The sequence below is a fragment of the Polypterus senegalus genome, chromosome 7 (assembly GCF_016835505.1).
Source record: "Polypterus senegalus isolate Bchr_013 chromosome 7, ASM1683550v1, whole genome shotgun sequence".
In the NCBI taxonomy this organism is placed as follows: domain Eukaryota; kingdom Metazoa; phylum Chordata; class Cladistia; order Polypteriformes; family Polypteridae; genus Polypterus; species Polypterus senegalus.
This window is the reverse complement of record NC_053160.1, coordinates 34578231-34597463: the sequence shown is the minus strand read 5'-3', so window position 1 is coordinate 34597463 and position 19233 is coordinate 34578231. Positions and strand designations below refer to the sequence as shown.

Below are 19233 nucleotides of genomic sequence, written 5' to 3'. Positions count from 1 at the left end.
GGGAAGAAAAGTCTTGCTATTAAACCCCAGGATTGTCAAATGTGCTGCAGACCAGCGTGCCAGGCTGTCAATTCTATCTTGAAATATTTTATTCATCCATTTACTGATTTAGCTGAAGAGTTCTGGAGAGGTGAAGCCTGGTCTTGTTGTGTATTAGATCATTCTTTTTTTCTTATTTGATTTTCTTAAATTGTAACTATTTAATAATCTTATTTGTTAATATTCTTCAAAACTATATATTTGATTTTGGAAACAATGATTTTTCTAGCAAAGATTAAGCTTTCTTTCATAGGAAAACTGAAAAGATTTTACATTGTGCTACTTGAAACACCATTTGAATTAAACAGAATTAAGTATGTTTTAGTGTAGGTATTTACTCACGTCATTCTAAATTTTAGAAATACATTTTGTTGAGTTTACACATTTAGATGTTTTTTATCTCTAAATCCTACTACACCTCAAAATCGCGAGGTGTAGGTTGATTAATGGCTCTGTTTTCTCAGTATGATTTATTGTGGATGCTTGCATGAATGAGCCCTGAGATGAATTCGCCCCTGCCTGTGTCTGATTCCAACAGGACAGCCTCGGGGCCTTAAAACCTTAAATTGCATTAAATCAGTTCAATAATACATTCATCAGATCCAGAAAGTCTTCAGACCCCCCCCTTCAATTTCTGCACACTGTATTGTGTTGTAGATTTAATTTTAAATGTCCAGATTTGCCATTTTTGCCCATCAGTGTACACTCAAAATCCCAAAATGACAACGTGAAAACACAGGGACACAGTTGGAAATTCGTTGGAGGTAAATTTCACACAAACATAAGGAAGTTTTTCTTTGCCTAGAGAACCACCGACACGTGAAATAAGAGACCAAGAAGTGAGGTGGACAGTAGGGATTGTCAAAACTCGACAATGTTATTTTGAAGGTATTTTGTGGATAGGACTGGTGAGCTTTGTTGGTCTGAGTGGCGTGTTCTCATCTAGATTGTTCTAATGTTTTAACGTTTATAGATAAGTTTGCAAATTAATTAAAGATCAAAAATTAAATCTTTAATTTATATAACTATTCAGACCCTCAATTCAGCAGTTTGTAAAGCCCTTTTGGCAGCAATTACAGCTTTCAGTCTTCTTGGGCAAGTCTCTGCAAGCTTTGCATACCTGGAATTGGCCAGTTTATCTGCATTCTTCCTTGTAGATCCTCTCAAGCTCCATTAGACAGAATGGGAAGCGTCTGTAAACTGCAATCTTCACGTCTTTCCACACATGTTCTATGGGGTTTAGGTCCGGGACACTCAAGGGCTGTCAGAGATTTGTCCCAAAGCTACTCCAGCGTTGTTTTAGCTGGAGTTGTGTGAACTCTGCAACAGGTTACCATCATTCTCACCTCAATTCTGACCAGCCTCGCTGTCCCTGTTGCTAAAAAGCACCCACATGGCATGATGCTACCACCATCATGCTTTTCTGTAGTGATGGTATTAGGTAGGCAAGGTGAGCAGTGGCTGGTCTTTGCCAGATATTCTACTTGGATTTCTACCCAAAGAGTTCAATTTTTGTCGCATCATTTCATCTTCTTCTATGAAGCTTCTTGTGACTGTCAAGATAACCTCCTGTTCCCCTCCCAAATTGCTGTAAATTTGACTTCTATTTCAGAGATCCTCATATATTACATTTGTACAGTAACTTAGGGGAGGGGAAGGCATTGAAGGCATTGAACGGATTATTTAATGGATAAAAAAATAATAATTTTTTGCATCATTATTTGCACCTCCTGCGGTGGGTTGGCACCCTGCCCAGGATTGGTTCCTGCCTTGTGCCCTGTGTTGGCTGGGATTGGCTCCAGCAGACCCCCGTGACCCTGTATTCGGATTCAGCGGGTTAGAAAATGGATGGATGGATGGATTTGCACCTCTTCAGCACCATGTGTTATAGTGGAAACATTCCAGGGCCACAAAAAACAGAAAATTGTCAAAAGAAATATCAAAGAGAATATCCTGGACAATCTCACCAAGAATTCACCAACAGATTAAAAAGTCGCCTGTGATCTTGTTGTACAATCCTAAAGACTTTTGTTCTAATGATTGCTGCTTACTTATGTCATGATAGAGAGAGAGAGAGAGATAGGTAGGGCTTTATTTGTCCTCAGCGGGAAATGTGTTTTTACAGAAGCTCTTTAAATCCATCCATCCATCCATCCATCCTCTTCCACTTATCCGAAATCAGGTCGCGGGGGCAGCAGCTTGAGCAGAGATGCCCAGACTTCCCTCTCCTCTGCCACTTCTAGCTCTTCAGGGGGAATACATAGTCCCTCCAGCGTGTCCTGGGTCTTCCCCGGGGCCTCCTCCCGGTTGGACGTGCCCGGAACACCCCACCAGGGAGGCGTCCAGGAGGCATCCTGATTAGATGCCCGAGCCACCTCATCTGACTCCTCTCGATGCGGAGGAGCAGCGGCTCTACTCTGAGCCCCTCCCGGATGACTGAGCTTCTCACTTTATCTGTAAGGGAAAGCCCAGACACCCTGCGGAGGAAACTCATTTCAGCCGCTTGTATTCGCGACCTCGTTCTTTCGGTCACTACCCAAAGCTCATGACCATAAGTGAGGGTAGGAACGTAGATCGACTGGTAAATTGAGAGTTTTGCCTTACGACTCAGGTCCTTTTTCACTACGACAGACCGATGCAGAGCCCGCATCACACAGACGCTGCACCGATCCGCCTGAATCTCTTTAAATATATATATATATATATATATATATATATATATATATATATATATATATATATATATATATATATATAGTTTAACTGTAAAATATTGCAAAGAATACGCAACACGCGTTTCGCCCTAATTCTGGGCTCATCAGGCGTACACACTCACTGCACCCCCTCTTGGGGTTCGAACCTCGGACGTCAGCGGCAAAGCCTCTTAACGTTGCGCCACGGCGTGTGGTTCGTTTATTTGACAGCATGTAGATCGGGGTAATTACATTCATGGCATTCACAGTCTGAATCACAATCTGATTGTATGTGTAATATTCTAATAACCAGTCGGAATACTTTCTCAATTGTGAATTTATTATTTTAAACTTGTTGGAAATGACAGGTGTTACGTCAAGTCACTCTTACAACTCCTAAGTTGACTTAACAGCGTTGAGCCCTTCTGCAAAACCTAAAACACAAGGTCCCTTGCTGTCCGGTCTGCCTATTGGGCAGTGCCTAATTAACTGCCTGATTAATAATACAACAGTATGGATGGTTACCCACCAGGTAACGCTTGTGGTTGGTCTGCAAGTCGGCAAACATCCGCCACGGTGCCCTCGACTTGCAGACTTGTGCCAGAAAAAGTTTAAGACAGTCCAGGAGAAGGTTCAACTACTGGATTTGCTCCCGGAACTAAAACGTTTGCCACAGTAGCCAAGCGAGGAGCTGTAAATCCTCTGTTTTGCTGTGCAGTCATTATCTTCATCACATATACAGTATATCTAATGAGGTGGTGCACTGCCGTCTCGCAGTAAGGAGATCAGGGTTCATATCCTGGGTCCTCCCTGCATGGAGTTTACATGTTCTCCCCATATCAGGTTGAGTGTTCTCCGGATTGTCCATTTTCCTCTCACAGTCCAAAGCCATGCAAGTGAATTGGTGACACCTTAGTGTTTGTTTGCCCTGTGACATATTGGTGCCCTGAACGGGGTTTGTTTCTGTATTGCGCCCTGTGCTGGTTGGGATAGGCTCCAACACCCCTCACAAACCTGTTCAGGATTAAGTGGATTAGAAAATGATATGACTATAAATACGGTGGATTCAGAAAGTTTTCAGATTAATTCACTTTTTCCATATTTTCTTATGTTGTCGCCTTGTGCTAAAATCATTTAAAGTAATTTCTTCCCCACATCAAACAACATTCAATACACCAGTATGACCACAGGATTTTAGAAATTTTTGCAAATTTATGAATCACATTGGCGCACTTTGTTCACTGCTTAGCTGGAGCACCATTGGAGTCTTTTTGGGTCTGACATAACAAGCGTTGCACTCCTGGATTTCGAGATTTTCTGCCATTCCATTCTTCTCCAGCTCTGTTGGGCTAGATGGAGACCCTTATTGAACAGCTGTTTTCTGGTCTCTCCAGAGATGTTCAGTTGAGTTCAAGTCAGGGCTTTGGCTGGGCAACTCAAAGACATTCCCAAGTTGTCCCTAAGCCACTCCTGTGTTGCCTTTGCTTGTGCTTAGGGTTTCTGTCCTGTTAGAAAGTGAACTTTCAACCCATTCTGAGGTCCAGAGTTCCCTGGAGCAGGTTTTCATTTAGGATATCCCTTTATTTCGCTCCATGCAGCTCTCCCTTAAAATGCTGTCTACTGTGCCAGTCCCCAACCCCGCAGCATGATGCTGCCAATATCTTGCTCAACACTTTAATGGTATTGCACAGGTGATGAGCAGCGCCTGGTTTCCTCCAGACGTGCGGTTAATCGTTTTTCATCAGAGAGGAGAATTTTGTTACTCACTATCTCAGAGTTGTTAGGTGCCCTTTTGCAGGCTCCAAGTGGGCTTTGCCGTGCTTTAACTGAAGTGAGGCTTTTGTGTAGCCATTCTGTCATAAAGCCAAGATTGGTGGAGTATTGCAGGGAGGTTGTCCTTCTAGACGTTCCTCCCATCTCCACAGAGGTTCTCTGTAGCTCAGTCAAAGTGAGATTTGGATTCTTGGTCACCTTTCTTACCAATGCCCTTCTTTCACGATTACTTGATTTGGCTGGGTGGTCACCTCTAGGAAGAGTCGTGGATGTTCCAGACTTCATCCATTTAAGGATTATGGATGCAATTGTCATCTTGGGAACCATCAATACTGGATTTTTTTTTTTGTATCCTTCCCCAGATCTGAGCCTTGACACAATCCTGCCTCTAATCTCTGCAGGCAATTCCTACGACCTTCATGGCTTGGTTTTTGTTCTCATAGACATTGTCAGCTGTGGTTCCTTCTATAGACACATGCTTGCCTTTCCAAATCAGCTTGAATCAATATAATTGACCACAGGTTGGCTCCACATGAGGTGCAGAAACATCTCAATGACGATTAATAGAATTTCAAACGTTATAGCAAAGAGTCTGAGTACTTGTGTCAAAGTGACATTTCGTTTTTTTATTTTTAATAAAATAGCAAATATTTTAAATATTCTGTTCTTGCTTTATCTTTCTGGGGTAATAAGTATTGCTTGATGTGGGGGAAAATGAATTTAAGCAATTTTAGTACAAAGTTGCAACACAGCAAAATGTGGAAAAAAAACTGAAACGATCTGAATATGGAATCCACTGTATACGGATATTAGTTTGACTTGCTGTTTAGTAATCTTATGACTTCTGGATGGAAGTGGTCTCTAAATCGACTGGTGCCTATGGCCCTGTACCATTTGTCAGGAGGACTATGTAGGATGGATTTAAGATTTGCCTTTGTCACGCAAGCAAGTGTTGTAACACGACCTGGGCACAAAGGCAAGTGAGTGCCGGTCTAGCTTACCAGGATATTATTATTATGTAAAATACAATTACAAAGCTCAAAAATGAATGACATCAAGCAGTAAAATTATGTTTAAAAGCGATAAGATGGTCGAAAAGGATTGCAATGTTATTGTTAATGAGGAGGGAGGCAGCTCAGTGCTAGCCTGTTATATAAGAAAATTCAGTTATCTCTCAGTGGAGAAGAGCAAATCTGCTGGATTAAAATCACAACAGATGGAGGTTTGGGTCTTCCTGAAGGAACAGATTCTTTCTAAAGCTCAACTACCTAACTTAAGACTTGTAGCAGCATATTCTTGAAGATAAAAGTAATTCCCTCAATGACAATGGCCGGATTAGCTGCAGTTAGAAAGTTCACCAAACAACCTGTGCCTTCTGTCCCTGTTTCTGATGTTGTAAACCCCATCATTTTGGTTCAAAATAGACTTCTTTTTAAGAGACCCTTTTTACAATCTCCTCCAGGTGAGCTTTGTCCACCGTCCAACTCACCTAGACAAGGCTGAGTGGCTTCTTTTATCTTGGACCTAGGAGTACTCCCCATGCTAGGGCAGAGCCTGGGTTAAACAGAAGTCCCACAGAGTAGGAATGATAGATCCCTGCAGCACCTTCTCCTGGCAGCACCCACAGAAACTGACAAGGCTGCCCTAATGGGACTACAGTTCCCAGCATGCCTTGCAGGTGTCACTTAGTGTGCTGGGGGAGCAGGCAGTCCTGCCAGGCTGCCACACCCTTTCCTTCCACCCAATTGGCCTCCTGGCCAGGTATTTTTCCTCAGGCCAACCCTGCTGAGATGCCAGTGTATTCACTGCTGACTGGCATCTTCTGCCTGTCTCCTGGCTGAGGCAGGATGATCTTTGCCCTCTTGTCCAGGTAAACAACCTTGTCACGTCCTGGCTGGGAGGTTAGCCATATATGTTATCCATCACAGTGGATATTTGACTTTAGAATATTTGCATTTTCTTGCCTAATCACCATTATTTCAATCTGTGTAGAAAAACTGGCAGGAAATTTATTAAATAAGAAGTGTGTGTTTATTTAATTGTTTGAATTAATATTCAAAATGATGCTCTGTGAGGAAAAATCCATTGTTATTATACCTTTTTGTTATTTCTGTTGTTAATGTTTTTTATCCTTATTTTTGCACTGCTTTCACAGTACCATGTTTTGTGTTTTGCTATCTGCACCATTTTGTGAAGAATTTTTTGTGGGTTCAGCATTTCTGAAAAGAAAATTACAGAAGACGCAAGGGTCAGGTCTGCTGCCACAAAACCTGAGATGAAATCTGTGTTCTGACTAGAAAAGGCAGTCGAGATCAGGATCAGGAGAAAGAATGTAATCAAAAGCAAGCAAAGGATAAAATCAATAGTCAAAAAGACAGGCGTCAAAACCAAATCACAAATCAGAAATCAAGGACAAGGAGCAAAGCTTAAATCAATAACCAGTAATCAAAAGTAGTAAGAAGTCCAGTAGCTAAGTTTAAAATAACTCGGATACATTAGGACTCCTCAGCTTGACATTTAATCAGTCGTGCTGATGATGTCACCGCCATGTAGTCCCAGTGCATCATGGGATACACCGTCATGGAAATGCTTGATGTGAACCCCCCAAAAACAGCAGTGGCATAGTCCAAACAAAAATCACATCGGAAAAGCCATTAAATAAATTTCAACTTTCAAAGCTCCTATCACAAAGCTACTGGTGAGAATTGACTCTCTGGATACCCGAGCCAAAGAATCGACACCAAGTCTAAAGGAAGCTCATAAAAAATGCAATAAAAACCACCAATTGTAACAATCTGGTCCAATCAGTTATTATGTGGAGTTTCCACTTTGGTCCTGTGTGTGCATGGATTTATTCCAGGTACCCGCCTGTGACCTCCATGTCCCATACTGTTGGATTAATCGGTATCTCTTAAGTAATCGCCCTAATTGAAGTTGGTTCTCATCTGATGGTATAAGGTGGAGAAAATGAATGAATTGAATGAGATGGCATTTTAGTTATACCTCAGTTATGCCTCAGAGCTCTAGAGAGCTAGGTTCAAAGTCTGGACTGATCACAGCCTATGTGCATCTTGCATGTTTTCCACATGTTTAAGGCGCATTACACTCATTAAAACACTCCGATAATTTTGAAGAGACTAGGCTGTTCGGCCCAACAAATCTCACCAATCCTATTCACGTCATTTCTCATTGCAGTTTTATAGACCCTTAAAGTCCCATAGTCCACCTGTACAGGATTTCTCTGGGCTCTCTGCATGTTCAGAAGCAGTGCATGTTAATCTAGTATGAGTGAGTGCAGCAGACTGATGTACTGTTCAGGGTTAGTCCCTGTCATGCATGGAATGAACAGATTCAGAGAAAGCAGATACGGGGGAATCAAAATGAATATTGTTCATTTATTTGATGACAGTGTTATCAGTTCAAACTGTCAAATGAGGACAATGGGCATGGTGAAAATAAAAGGATCTAAGCATCATTATGAAAGACTTAAAAGAGAGAAATGATCAACGTTCATCCATCACTGGTTAACAGTTACAAAATGATGTTCTGTAAGGAGAAAGCCTTTGTTACTGTACTTTTCAATTATGGCTCAATAGAGCACCTTGTCATTGTGCAGTCTGTGAAGACAGGATATGAAATAAAGGCGTATTTTATTGTTGCTGCGGACATGGACTCAGGCACAAACGTTTCTGTAACCACATTTTCCATTTCTGGAACAGCCCTGAGTATTACAAATTATGGTTTGGTTTTTAGCTCCGCGCCGGCACTTGGTGAGGAACACTGTGCAAGAACAAAGTCATTTGTGCTGCTGTGTTGTACTTCTGAGTTGGCAATGATAGATCGGCCATCTAGTTCTGTGAAGAGGATTACTTGTATTCTGTTTTGTGTGTTGTACTTACCCCCATTTTTTGACAACCATTGCACTCCCAAATTACCTGGAATTCACTCTCTCTCTGAATTGCCTTTCCCAAGATTTCTTCCATTTTCCCTACGAGGGTTTTTTTTGGGAGTCAAGACTGGGGGACTGTCAAATGACAGGGCCTGTTAAAGCCCAATGAGACATTCCTTATGTGAATTTCTGGGCTATGCAAGAAATAAATGGTTGTTGTTGTTGTTGTTTCATATGTTATTATATAGCCAGTGAAGGACAAAGAGCAAAAGAATCAACAGAAGATGCCGTGTAGATTTGAAATGAAATGTGAATGGGTTTGACTTCTCGTCTATAGTGTGTGTGTGTACTGCCATTCCAGCACTACAATGTGGTTAAACAATCTTCATCTGGATAATTCTGCTCATCACCCATCCCTTCCCAGCAAAATGACAAACTATTTAACATATAATCAAGAGCTACAGAGAGGAGCTAATAATAAACTACAATCAAACACATATAATTAAGTTTCAAAAAGGGACGTGTTCTCTAAAAACGTCGCAGGCGGTGGATCTCTAATTGCTGCCTTCAAACTGAACTGCTAAGAGGCTCTGAGTAATGTACCTGAAGTTATTGCCTTATTTTCCACCAAAATATTAATGAATAGCCTCATTGTTACACACCATTAATGACAAAAACATGGCAAACAATACGGTAGGAATTTTGACAGACAATCTAAAATCCCTTTATTCAACTTAAAGTTGTTGAACAGCATAGATTTCTTTCTGCAGTGTGAGTATCCTCTGGGTGACTTTTTGGAAGAGTTGAGTATCGGATCAAAGTAATTATATAAATTGCATTTGTTCTGGAGTTTTGATCACAGAGACAGACACATATTAACAGGATGCAAGCAAACTGTGCCATTGTGCCGAAGCATTAAATGACTTTTATAACAAATGGAAATAAATCTATACGGCGAATGACAAAACGACATCTATTATGGTGGTGTTTCTGAATAATAGTTGAGTGTTAAAGTGCTTTATTCAATAGTAATGCTGCTATTACTTATAATGACGATGCACTTGCTGTATTGACTGCTGCGTAAGATGAAGCTCCGACTTCAAACCGGAAGGTTCCCCTATGATGCATCATTAGAGAATAAAAGAAAGCTGGGAAAGTAGAAGAGAAATCTGAGCCTGAGGCAATGAGAGTCAGGGGATGAAATGTATCTCATATTATATTGTGCGAACAATCTTCTTTTATTTGTGGGTACAGAAAAAGAAGACAAAAATCTACTTGGTACCTGGAGTGAAAATCAGATTTAAAGAAACATATTAAGTGTATCCACCATTAAAAAGAAACAGGTCCGTGTGATCCTGTGATGCTGAATCTGTGCACAGGTTAAAATATGGTAGAAATGAACCAGAACAACAACCTTGCACTCAGTTCCAAGAAAGTAAAGGAACTGATTCTGAACTTCAGGAAACTAAACTACGGTGGTCACCATCCCATTAGCATTAACGGCGAGAGGGTTTCAGATTCTTGGGAGTCAACGTCAGCCAAGAACTGTCATGGACAACAAACACAACGGTAATGGCCAAGAAAAGTCTTCAGAGGCTTCACTTTCTGAGGAGCCTTAAGAAAGCACAACTCCCACAACAGCCACTGGTTAACTTGTACAGGTACACCAGGGAGTCTGTCATCATGTACTGCATCACAGTGTGGTACTCTGGCTGCACATCTGAGCAGGAAGAACCTCCAAATATAATTAAAATGACTCAGAGAATTACTAACGCTTCATTGGAAGATCTCTTCACTACCCGCGGCAGTAGAAAAGCAAAGAACATCTGTAGAGATCCAACCCACCCCGGCCATTGCTTTTGTACTCCTCTGGCCTCTGGCAGGCACTTCAGAGTCCTACATGCCCGTACTACAGCTTTTACCCCAAAGCAATCCTCCTATTAAATACAAAGATATCACTTCACCTTCCTATAACTGAAACCACCACTGATTGACCTGAACTTCTGCATCAACCACACAGTCACACATTGATATGACCCTGTGGAAATCATGAGCATTGCATCAACTGTAATCTTCACAGTGACTTCATGTACTTGTGACTTCATTTGTTTGTGATTTAATTTATTATTTCTTAATTTATGCTTACATGTTTACCTTTACTACATATTTACCTTTACTTCTACTCTTTGTATAGTTGGAACTGTAAATAGTTTCATGTTTACTTAGTTTATTGTCTACTCTTATATACTTTTATCTAAGACATCTATAGGCTTGCTCCAAACGATATTTCATTTTACTGTACAGTGTCAATAAAGGTATTTTGCATCTGAATGAATGCAAATGATTGAACTCACATATTATTGGAACATTTCCCTCCTGTTTGACCCTGACTGGGCCACTTAACTGGCCTTCTTATAGAATACGCTACCTTGGCTGTCCGCTTGTCTGTCCAGGATTTTAAATCACCCTTAGCTTGCAAACCATTTGACCTATCGACCTGAACTTTGGTACACATATACTATGTGACGTCTACTATCTCCTTTTGCCGTGATGATTAAGGGCGGAGTGGTGACTCTGAGGCTAAGGATCTGTGCTGGCATCCAGAAGGTTGCTGGTTCGAATCCCCGTCACTGCCAAAAGAGATCCTACTCTGCTGGGCCCTTGAGCAAGACCCTTAACCTGTAATTGCTCCAGGAGCGCTGTACAATGGCTGACCCTGCTCTCTGACCCCAAGGGGTATGCAAAAACTAACAAATTCCTAATACAAGAAATTATATAAGGTGAAATAAAGAACAAAAAAAAAAGATTAAACCCCAAGGTTATTCCTCTTTTTATTTTTATTTTATTTTATTGTAGAATCAACTGTCGTTATGGCCAGCAGAGCGGCTGTGCGGCGCATGCGTATGGGCGCCGTTCTCCTCCCTACTACCTTCACCGTCACTTCACCTACCTCTTCATATCATAAACCATCCTTGAGGCAGATTGAAGACTGTGAAGAAGTGCCAGCTTAAGTGAAAAATTAAGGAAAACATACTAAGTAATTGCAACACAAACACTGACTTAATCAGTTTTAATGTGAAAAGATGCAGACGAAAGAAGAGAAGAAGCGGGCCGCTAGGGTGGAGAAAAGGAGAGTTGCTCAAAAAGCAGCCAGCACAGCAACCTCTGAGCAAACGAATGTTAAACGTACAGAGAAAGAGTCTGAAAACTAGGAATGCTCAAGTCAAGTGTTTTCACTGCATGTTATCGTGCAGTGCGCCATTACTGGTGTATAATAATATGTAAGTAAACAATTGCAGTGATCTTGCGAGTTGGGCTGGGTAAGGGTGTCTGCCAAAAAAACGTATTAATAAATTAACAAACTGTCAAAAATTCATCTCCACGATGCAGAACATAACAACTATACAGCATGTCATTCATCCATTTACTAAGTCCACTTCTTCCATTATATGGTTGCAGAAAACCAAAGCCCATCTTAGCAGCACTTTGCACAAAGGAGGAATTCCCTGTGGATGGGATGCTGCTGTATTGCATGGCACACTTAGGCATCGATTCAGGGGTCATTTAAAATGGAAAACCTCCATAATTAGAGTGACTAGGCTAAAAGTAGAATTCACATCTCTGGAGTTGTGAGGAAGCAGTTCAGACCACTGTGCCGCCCATGTCATTCTCTGATACCTCCATCTAACATACATAGTTTACCTTGTGTTGTTTTCTGTCATTTCTTGTGTGTAATTATATAAAATAACAGTTTTTAATTATTTCATATCTCGTGATGCAAATTGTACACTGTATTGCTTTTATGACATAATCTACAGTACCTTGAAACTCTCAAAGATTTACCTTTTCAAGAATATTAGGCAAGGTTGAAACAACTGATATTTCAGGGCAAAGTTAATTTGAAAGTAACTGGATCTCTACTTCAGAAATGGATTTAAAAAAGTTTGATTCCATGGCTTCAATGCTGTCTGTGTAGATCTTTCATATTGTTTTTACTCCACAGTTTTTAGGTTGGCCAAATGAGTAGAATTTTGTAGACCCTATGGTGCTGTAGTGGTGACACTATGCAGAAAACGAGGGGGCTGACAGAAAGAAAGCCAGAGATCTGCTGACGTCACCAGTAAACTCACTGCTCAAAGCATTCAGAGACAGTCTTGCCACAGCCCGACTAATGGAGTTTCTCCTGTAAGCTCACACCGCAAGTAGATTGCATCTAAGCCGGACATCACAAGTTCACGGTTGGCCCCTGGCAGTTCAAAACAGTGCAAATCTTCAAATTTACTGTATATACTCGTGGATAAGTTCTCCCGCGAATAAGTTTGGACTTGATTTTACTGTATAATTTCTGGCATTTTGTAATGTCGGCCGTATAAGTAGAATGCGGAAAATACACGCTATTGGTCCAAGAGATTATAATATGCTAATGCCCACCTAAGAGAGTAACCATGGAGCACACTACCTTTTTTTTTCTATGTGGGTGTGGCAATGCGTTGTATCAGCGTGTGCTCCTAACCTCTCTCTCTCTCTCTCTCTATTGAGCCTATGTGACCACACGGTAATACCCAAACTATTCCAAAGCAACGTTTGCACTGATTTATGTTTTTTGTATCATACACCCTCATACACTTTTATTGTAAGAGCATCCCTTACCTTAGATGGAGCATTCAATCAGAAGAAAATATGAAGCTGGTTTTAAATTAAATGTCGTTGAAGTAGCGAAAGAAATTGGTAACTGCGCTGCTGCAGCAAAATTCAATATATCTGAGAAACTGATGCGAGATTGGAGATGTTTTTTAAAAAAAAATAAAATTAAGTGCCATTTTTGAATGGGTGTATAAGTCGGGGTCTGATTTTATGATCAATTTTTCGAGTTTCAAGACCCGACTTATACGTGAGAATATACAGTAGATGCTTTGTGGTGTAAGTGCATGATAATTCAGTTGGTGATAGGATGTGCATGGTGAATGGATGAAATGTAGTGGGGACTAGCTAGGAGATCGGCTGACATCACTTGGTAAAACATGAGACATCAGACAGACGAACTTCTGTTCAATTTGTGAAGTCCAAAATACCCGTGTTCCTTATTCATCATCACTGCATTTTATGAATTGTACTTCATTGGTTTGTCAGCTGACACACAGAACCTGCCCCCTATGCTTAAAGACTTGATTTTGTTGTGGACGAGATGAAGTGAGTTGCTGATTATGTCAGACTACACGAACGGCTTCATGGGACTGCACCACCAATTACCTCTGACTCACCAAGATTACGTAAATGAAGGCTACAGCTGTAAATTGTTGGAAAGATCACATGATGTGTGGGGTTTTGGCAAATTAAATATTTTAGGAATGTTACTGGCTTTGCCTCAGATTGCTTTATTATTTGGTATATTGGTTAAATCACATTCAAACATTTGTTATTGGTTACAGCAAATTAGAAATGTAAAGTGATTACTGTGCTGGGTGCAGAGTTCAATATATTTTCAAAATCAGTCATTAGACCCAATATTTAGTTCTACTACTAGCTAAAATGGCTATTAGTGGCTAGGGGGACAACCCCATGAATATTAATACCAGTGCTGGGATTTGGTTTCTTGCGCTAGGCCTGGTCCCTATGAGATTAGCAGCTCCTTGCCATTGTCAACTGTGGCCAGTAAGGGGTGTAGCAGCACCCCAAACCCCAGATACAATTGCAAACACCAAGTCCCGGATGCAAATAATAGTTTATTAACAAGGAGAACTCCCTCAACAGGTTTCTCTTCACAACATACAACAGAACCATCCAAAATGTATCTTCCCTGAGTATTTCCTTCCTCCTTCCACTCTTCTCAACAAGCCTTGTCTGCCTTCTCCCGACTCCAACTCCATAGGTGAAGCAAATCAGTCTCCTTTATACCAGACCCAGGAGTACTTCCAGTGCATGACACTGCATCCAGAAGGCATTTTCAGGTCAGGCAGACCCTCTCTAAACTGATGACAGCTCCTCCTGCTAGCTACCCCTGGTAGAATGATCTTGCCACCAGTCATGCTAGGGGAACACATGGCCCCAGGAGGAAAACTTGCGGCTGTGACACCGCTTTATGTACCTTTCCTTAAATTTGAATTTCCTAATCATTTTACTTTGTAGTGTATATGTAGTCGTCAGTAGTGCATTTTACATAGACTGGGATAATGGACAAATACATAATTTCCTAACCTATTTAACCTAATTTAATTTTAGGGTAGTGGGAAGTTTGGGTCTATCCCACCATTATTGGGAGGAAAGGAGGAGCCAACACTAAATAGAGCACCAGACAATCATGTATAAATAAGATATGGAAAAACTATATAGTAACAACTTACTTTTTGTTTTTTAGTTATATTTTAAGGGTAAAAGATATCATTTGACATGTGCAAAAAGTTGATAAATGAAGAACAAACTAGATATGTGATCAGTCCATTCAGCTTAACACTTTCACATCCCAACCCACCGCTGTTACTTCAGGTGTGCCCTCTGTCCTGGGGCCTCTTCTTTTTCTTATTTACCGTCTTCCCCTTGGCAACATCTTTTGTAAATATAACATCAATTTTCACTGTTATGCTGACGACACCCAGCTCTACCATGCTAGTAAACACACCTCTTCCTTTCCACCATCTTTGCTTATTGACTGCATTGCTGAAATGAAATCCTGGTTTTCTTCAAATTTTCTTAAATTAAACAGTGACAAAACTGAGGTTCTCCTCATTGGTACAAAATCATCATTATCTAAAGCAGATAATCTTTCACTTGCTATTGATAACTCCTTTGTTTCCCCTTTACCTCCGGTCAAGAGTCTGGGTGTCGTCCTTGATAGTACTCTGTCTTTTCAATCTCATATTAATAACATCACCCGGTCTGCTTACTTCCGCCTGTGTAATATTAATCGCATTCGCCCTTCCCTCACTCCCCATACCGCTGCCATTTTGTTCACAGTCTTGTTACTTATCATCTGGACTATGCAATTCGCTCCTCTTTGGTCTCTCTAATAAATCTCTCCATAAGCTTCAGCTAGTCCAGAATTCTGCAGCTCGCATCATTACTCGAACCCCATCTATTCACCATATTACTCTGGTCTTGCAGCAGCTTCATTGGCTCCCCATTAAGTTTCAAATTGATTTTAAAACTCCTCTGTTAACATTTAAGGCCTTTCATAACTTCGTCTCTCCTTATCTGTCTGACCTTCTTCATGTTGCCATTCCCTCCCATAACCTTAGATCCTCTTCCTCCATCCACCTGACCGCCCCTCTCGCCCGTCTAACCACCATTGGCAGCAGAGCATACAGCCGTTCTGCTCCCAAGTTCTGGAACTGAGCTTAGAAATACTAAATCATTCTCAACTTTCAAATGTAAACTTAAAATCCATCTGTTGAAAATGGCTTTTTCTCTATGATTACGATGGCTTTGTTTAGTTTTAACTTTTTATATTTTCTGTTTTTTCTGGTACTTTAAGCTCTGTTTATAATGTGCTTTTTATTTATTGTTTGTTTGGTGTCCTTGAGTACTTAGTAAAGCGCCTTTGTAGAAATAAAATGTATTATTATTATTAAATGTATGCAACTATGAGGTTGTGGATTCAAATCCCACTACTGACACTGTGGGACCCTGAGCAAGTCACTTCCCCTGCCTGTGCTCCAATTGGAAAAATAAATGTTAAGAATGGGATCTTAATGTTGTCTTAGATTAAAATATCAGCCACATAAGTAAATGTTTTATATAAAGAATTTATTTTTTTTATTTGAAGCAATTAAAATATTATAATTAGCAAATAGCCCTCTTCAAGATGAATTTAGAGGAGGGTTGTGATCTTCATATTGAGGTCCCACCCTATCAGCCAAAGGTGCTTGTAGGTAGAGGTTCTGTGCTATGCATAATCAAAACTGTGATATATAATTTATTTTGTCATGCTATTAAATATTAATATTAAAAGAAATTAATAATAACATTCATTACCTGTTTTTACAGGAATTCGGTCATGGGACACCAATCTCATTGAATGCAATCTGGATCAAGAACTGAAGCTCTTTGTATCTCGACACTCTGCAAGATTTTCACCAGAGGTTAGAGGTAAGTGGCTTAAATGAGCTTATTGAGTGCTTGATTATTCTGTTTATATCTGTATATATATATATATATATATATATATATATATATATATATATATATATATATATATATATATATATATATATATATATATAAATATATATATATTGTGGAGCCGACCCGGACACAGACAGGCAGACATGTTCCCCCTTGTTGAATCACCACCACACGTATTTATTTAAAATATTTACAAATAATTTGGTCACTCAGACCCAGAATAAAGTGCACAAACCCCAACAATCACAGTCCTGGCCACAATTGCCTTCTTCTCCGGCCGCCTCCACTCTCCTTTCTTGGCTTGTCCTTCTTCCACCCGACTCCAGCGCTGAATGAATGGAGACGGCCCCTTTTATACAGTCCCCGGATGAGCCCCAGGTGTTCCCGGCATTCCTCCCTTGGCCACGCCCCAGTGTGGCGGAAGTGCCGGCTGTCCTCCCGGCAGCTCTCCGGGTGCCGTCCTAAATCTTCCCCCCAGCACTTCCTGGTGTGGCGGAAGTGCTGAGGTAACAGGTCCCCAAGGCATTGGGGCGCCTCCTGGCGGTGACCCCGGCCCCTACAGGGTGGAGCTTCCATGCCCTGTACCCGTGGCCCCCAGAGCAACCAGGAAGGCTGCCCCCACGTGATCCAGGGTGGGCTCTGACCCTCTTCCGGTCCCTCATAGTGTCCCGGCCGGGTCATTGCCCCTGGCATCCCCTGACTATATATATATATATATATATAGTGACAGATAGGGGGCGCTGTCGTCCCCTTGAACCCTCAGACAATACATCAGACACTAGGTAAAAGTCCAATAATCGACTTTATTATTATAATTAGCACCCTCCTCTCCACAATACTCATAAATCACAAAACAATACTAATCAATAACCAATTCTCCACTCCCAGACGCGTTTCCACCCTTCCACCCAGCTCAGCTCACCCATCTGGGTTTCCCACAATCCTTTTATAGTCCGTGACCCAGAAGTGCTTCCGAATCCTGAGTCCATGTGACTTCCTAGCACTTCCAAGTCAGATGAAAAGTCTTTTTTTCATCCCGGAAGTACGTCATTCTACATGTCGCTGTGACTAAGATGTACTTCTGGGTTATAGGGCACGTACGAGTCTCTGGGCCTCCCTGCAGCGTCCTCTGTTGGCCCCCAAGGTATCCAGCATGGCTGTAAAGGAAAACTCCCCTGTCCATGATTCCCTGCTGGCATTCGGGGTACCTCCATACTGTAGGGAGGGCTCCACTTGGCAGCCTGGGGGTACTGGCTGGCCATATTCCACAATATATATATATATAATATCCAACGTTTGTCTGTCTGTCTGTCTGTCCGCTTTTCACGAGAGAACTACTTAACAGACTTTTTTATATAATTTTCTTGAACATTCCAGTTGATTTTGTGACTCATTGCCTCATTACGCTATGTACTTTGTATCATAGTTCGCTTATGGTACTGATTTATTTGCGAAAATCCGAGAGAGACACAGCAGGCCAAGGGGAGGAGGGTAGGGTCCTCCTTACTCACGTGCCAGCCTTGAGGTGTATCTTACATTCTCTTAGCTAGCAAATGAGAGAACTAATTTACGGATTTAGATCCGTTTTTTTTTCTGTAATTTGCTTGAACATTCTGGTTGATTTTGTGACTTCTCTCATCGCACTAAGAATCCTAGTTTGCTTGCAGGAGCAATATATTCGGCCGAGGGGAGGGGGAAGCATGACATCAGGAGTAGGGAGCCGGGCACAGCCCTCCTCACTGCCCTGTTTCACTAATACGTGGGCGGAGTCGCGGGCATGGCTAGTACCATGTAAAAGGATTTTAGATGATATTGATACGTGGTGTTTATTTGTATAATAAAACTCTTGTGGACACATTCACTTTTCTGACAGAACTTGAGTTATGTGCCATCCCCAAACTGGCAGAAGTCATTACTACAATAGCATCATTCTAACCTTTGCACTTACAAATATCTCCATCTTAAATTTAAAGTAACACAATTATCTGTGTGTCCATAGCCAGCTTCTGAATTATCAATCGATGTACGATAAAGCTGTATTTTTTCACACTGGTTGCCAATAGTTTATTTTTCTTCTTATTTAAATGATGTACAACAGCCTTGATAATGAGATTATAATCATGTTATCTTTGATTCACATTAGCATATAGAAAAGGTTTAATATTAATCAAAATAAAGTGAGGCTAACGCATTAGTCCTGAGAGCCTAAAGCCACTGAGCAAAATTTCCTTTGTGTCAGAAGAACGCAGCATGCAAATGTAAAGCACTGACTCCAATAATCTCCCACTTCAGTCTAGTAGTCTAATGCAATGTGTAAGCCACATCAGCCCAGGATTTCTGTCGAGACAGTGACACACTTTTTTAAATTATTCAATATCTCAATGTATTTCAAAGAGCCTGCATTGATAGCACTTAAAAGTTACAGCTGAGAAGAAAGTTAATCTCAAAAAGGAGAAGAAGGTTTAATAAATTGTACGCATTTCTCTTTTATCTCCCCATATGAATCACAGCTTCTGTAATCTGGTGTGCTGTCTATTGGTGATTATTTGCTACTCAATGTTATTTATAACCAAATAACAACATCAGATAGACACATTGACAGCTTCTAAAGGTCTGTCCACATTGCATTAATCCCTGCACCATTTCTATGCCCTCTCAGTCTTACAGGCTTTACGGCTGCTGAACAAAAAACATCTCATCCGTCCTTCTGTTAATGTAATT

At 40.9% G+C, this 19233-nt stretch overlaps 1 protein-coding gene across 1 annotated transcript in view; it reads left to right on the top strand.

Moving 5' to 3' along the window:
* Positions 1 to 19233, top strand: part of map1b (microtubule-associated protein 1B) — a 147254-nt gene that overhangs the window by 31464 nt on the left and 96557 nt on the right. Inside the window, 1 exon segment of the mRNA XM_039758471.1 lies at positions 16375 to 16476. Within this exon segment, the coding sequence (XP_039614405.1) occupies positions 16375 to 16476 (102 nt within the window).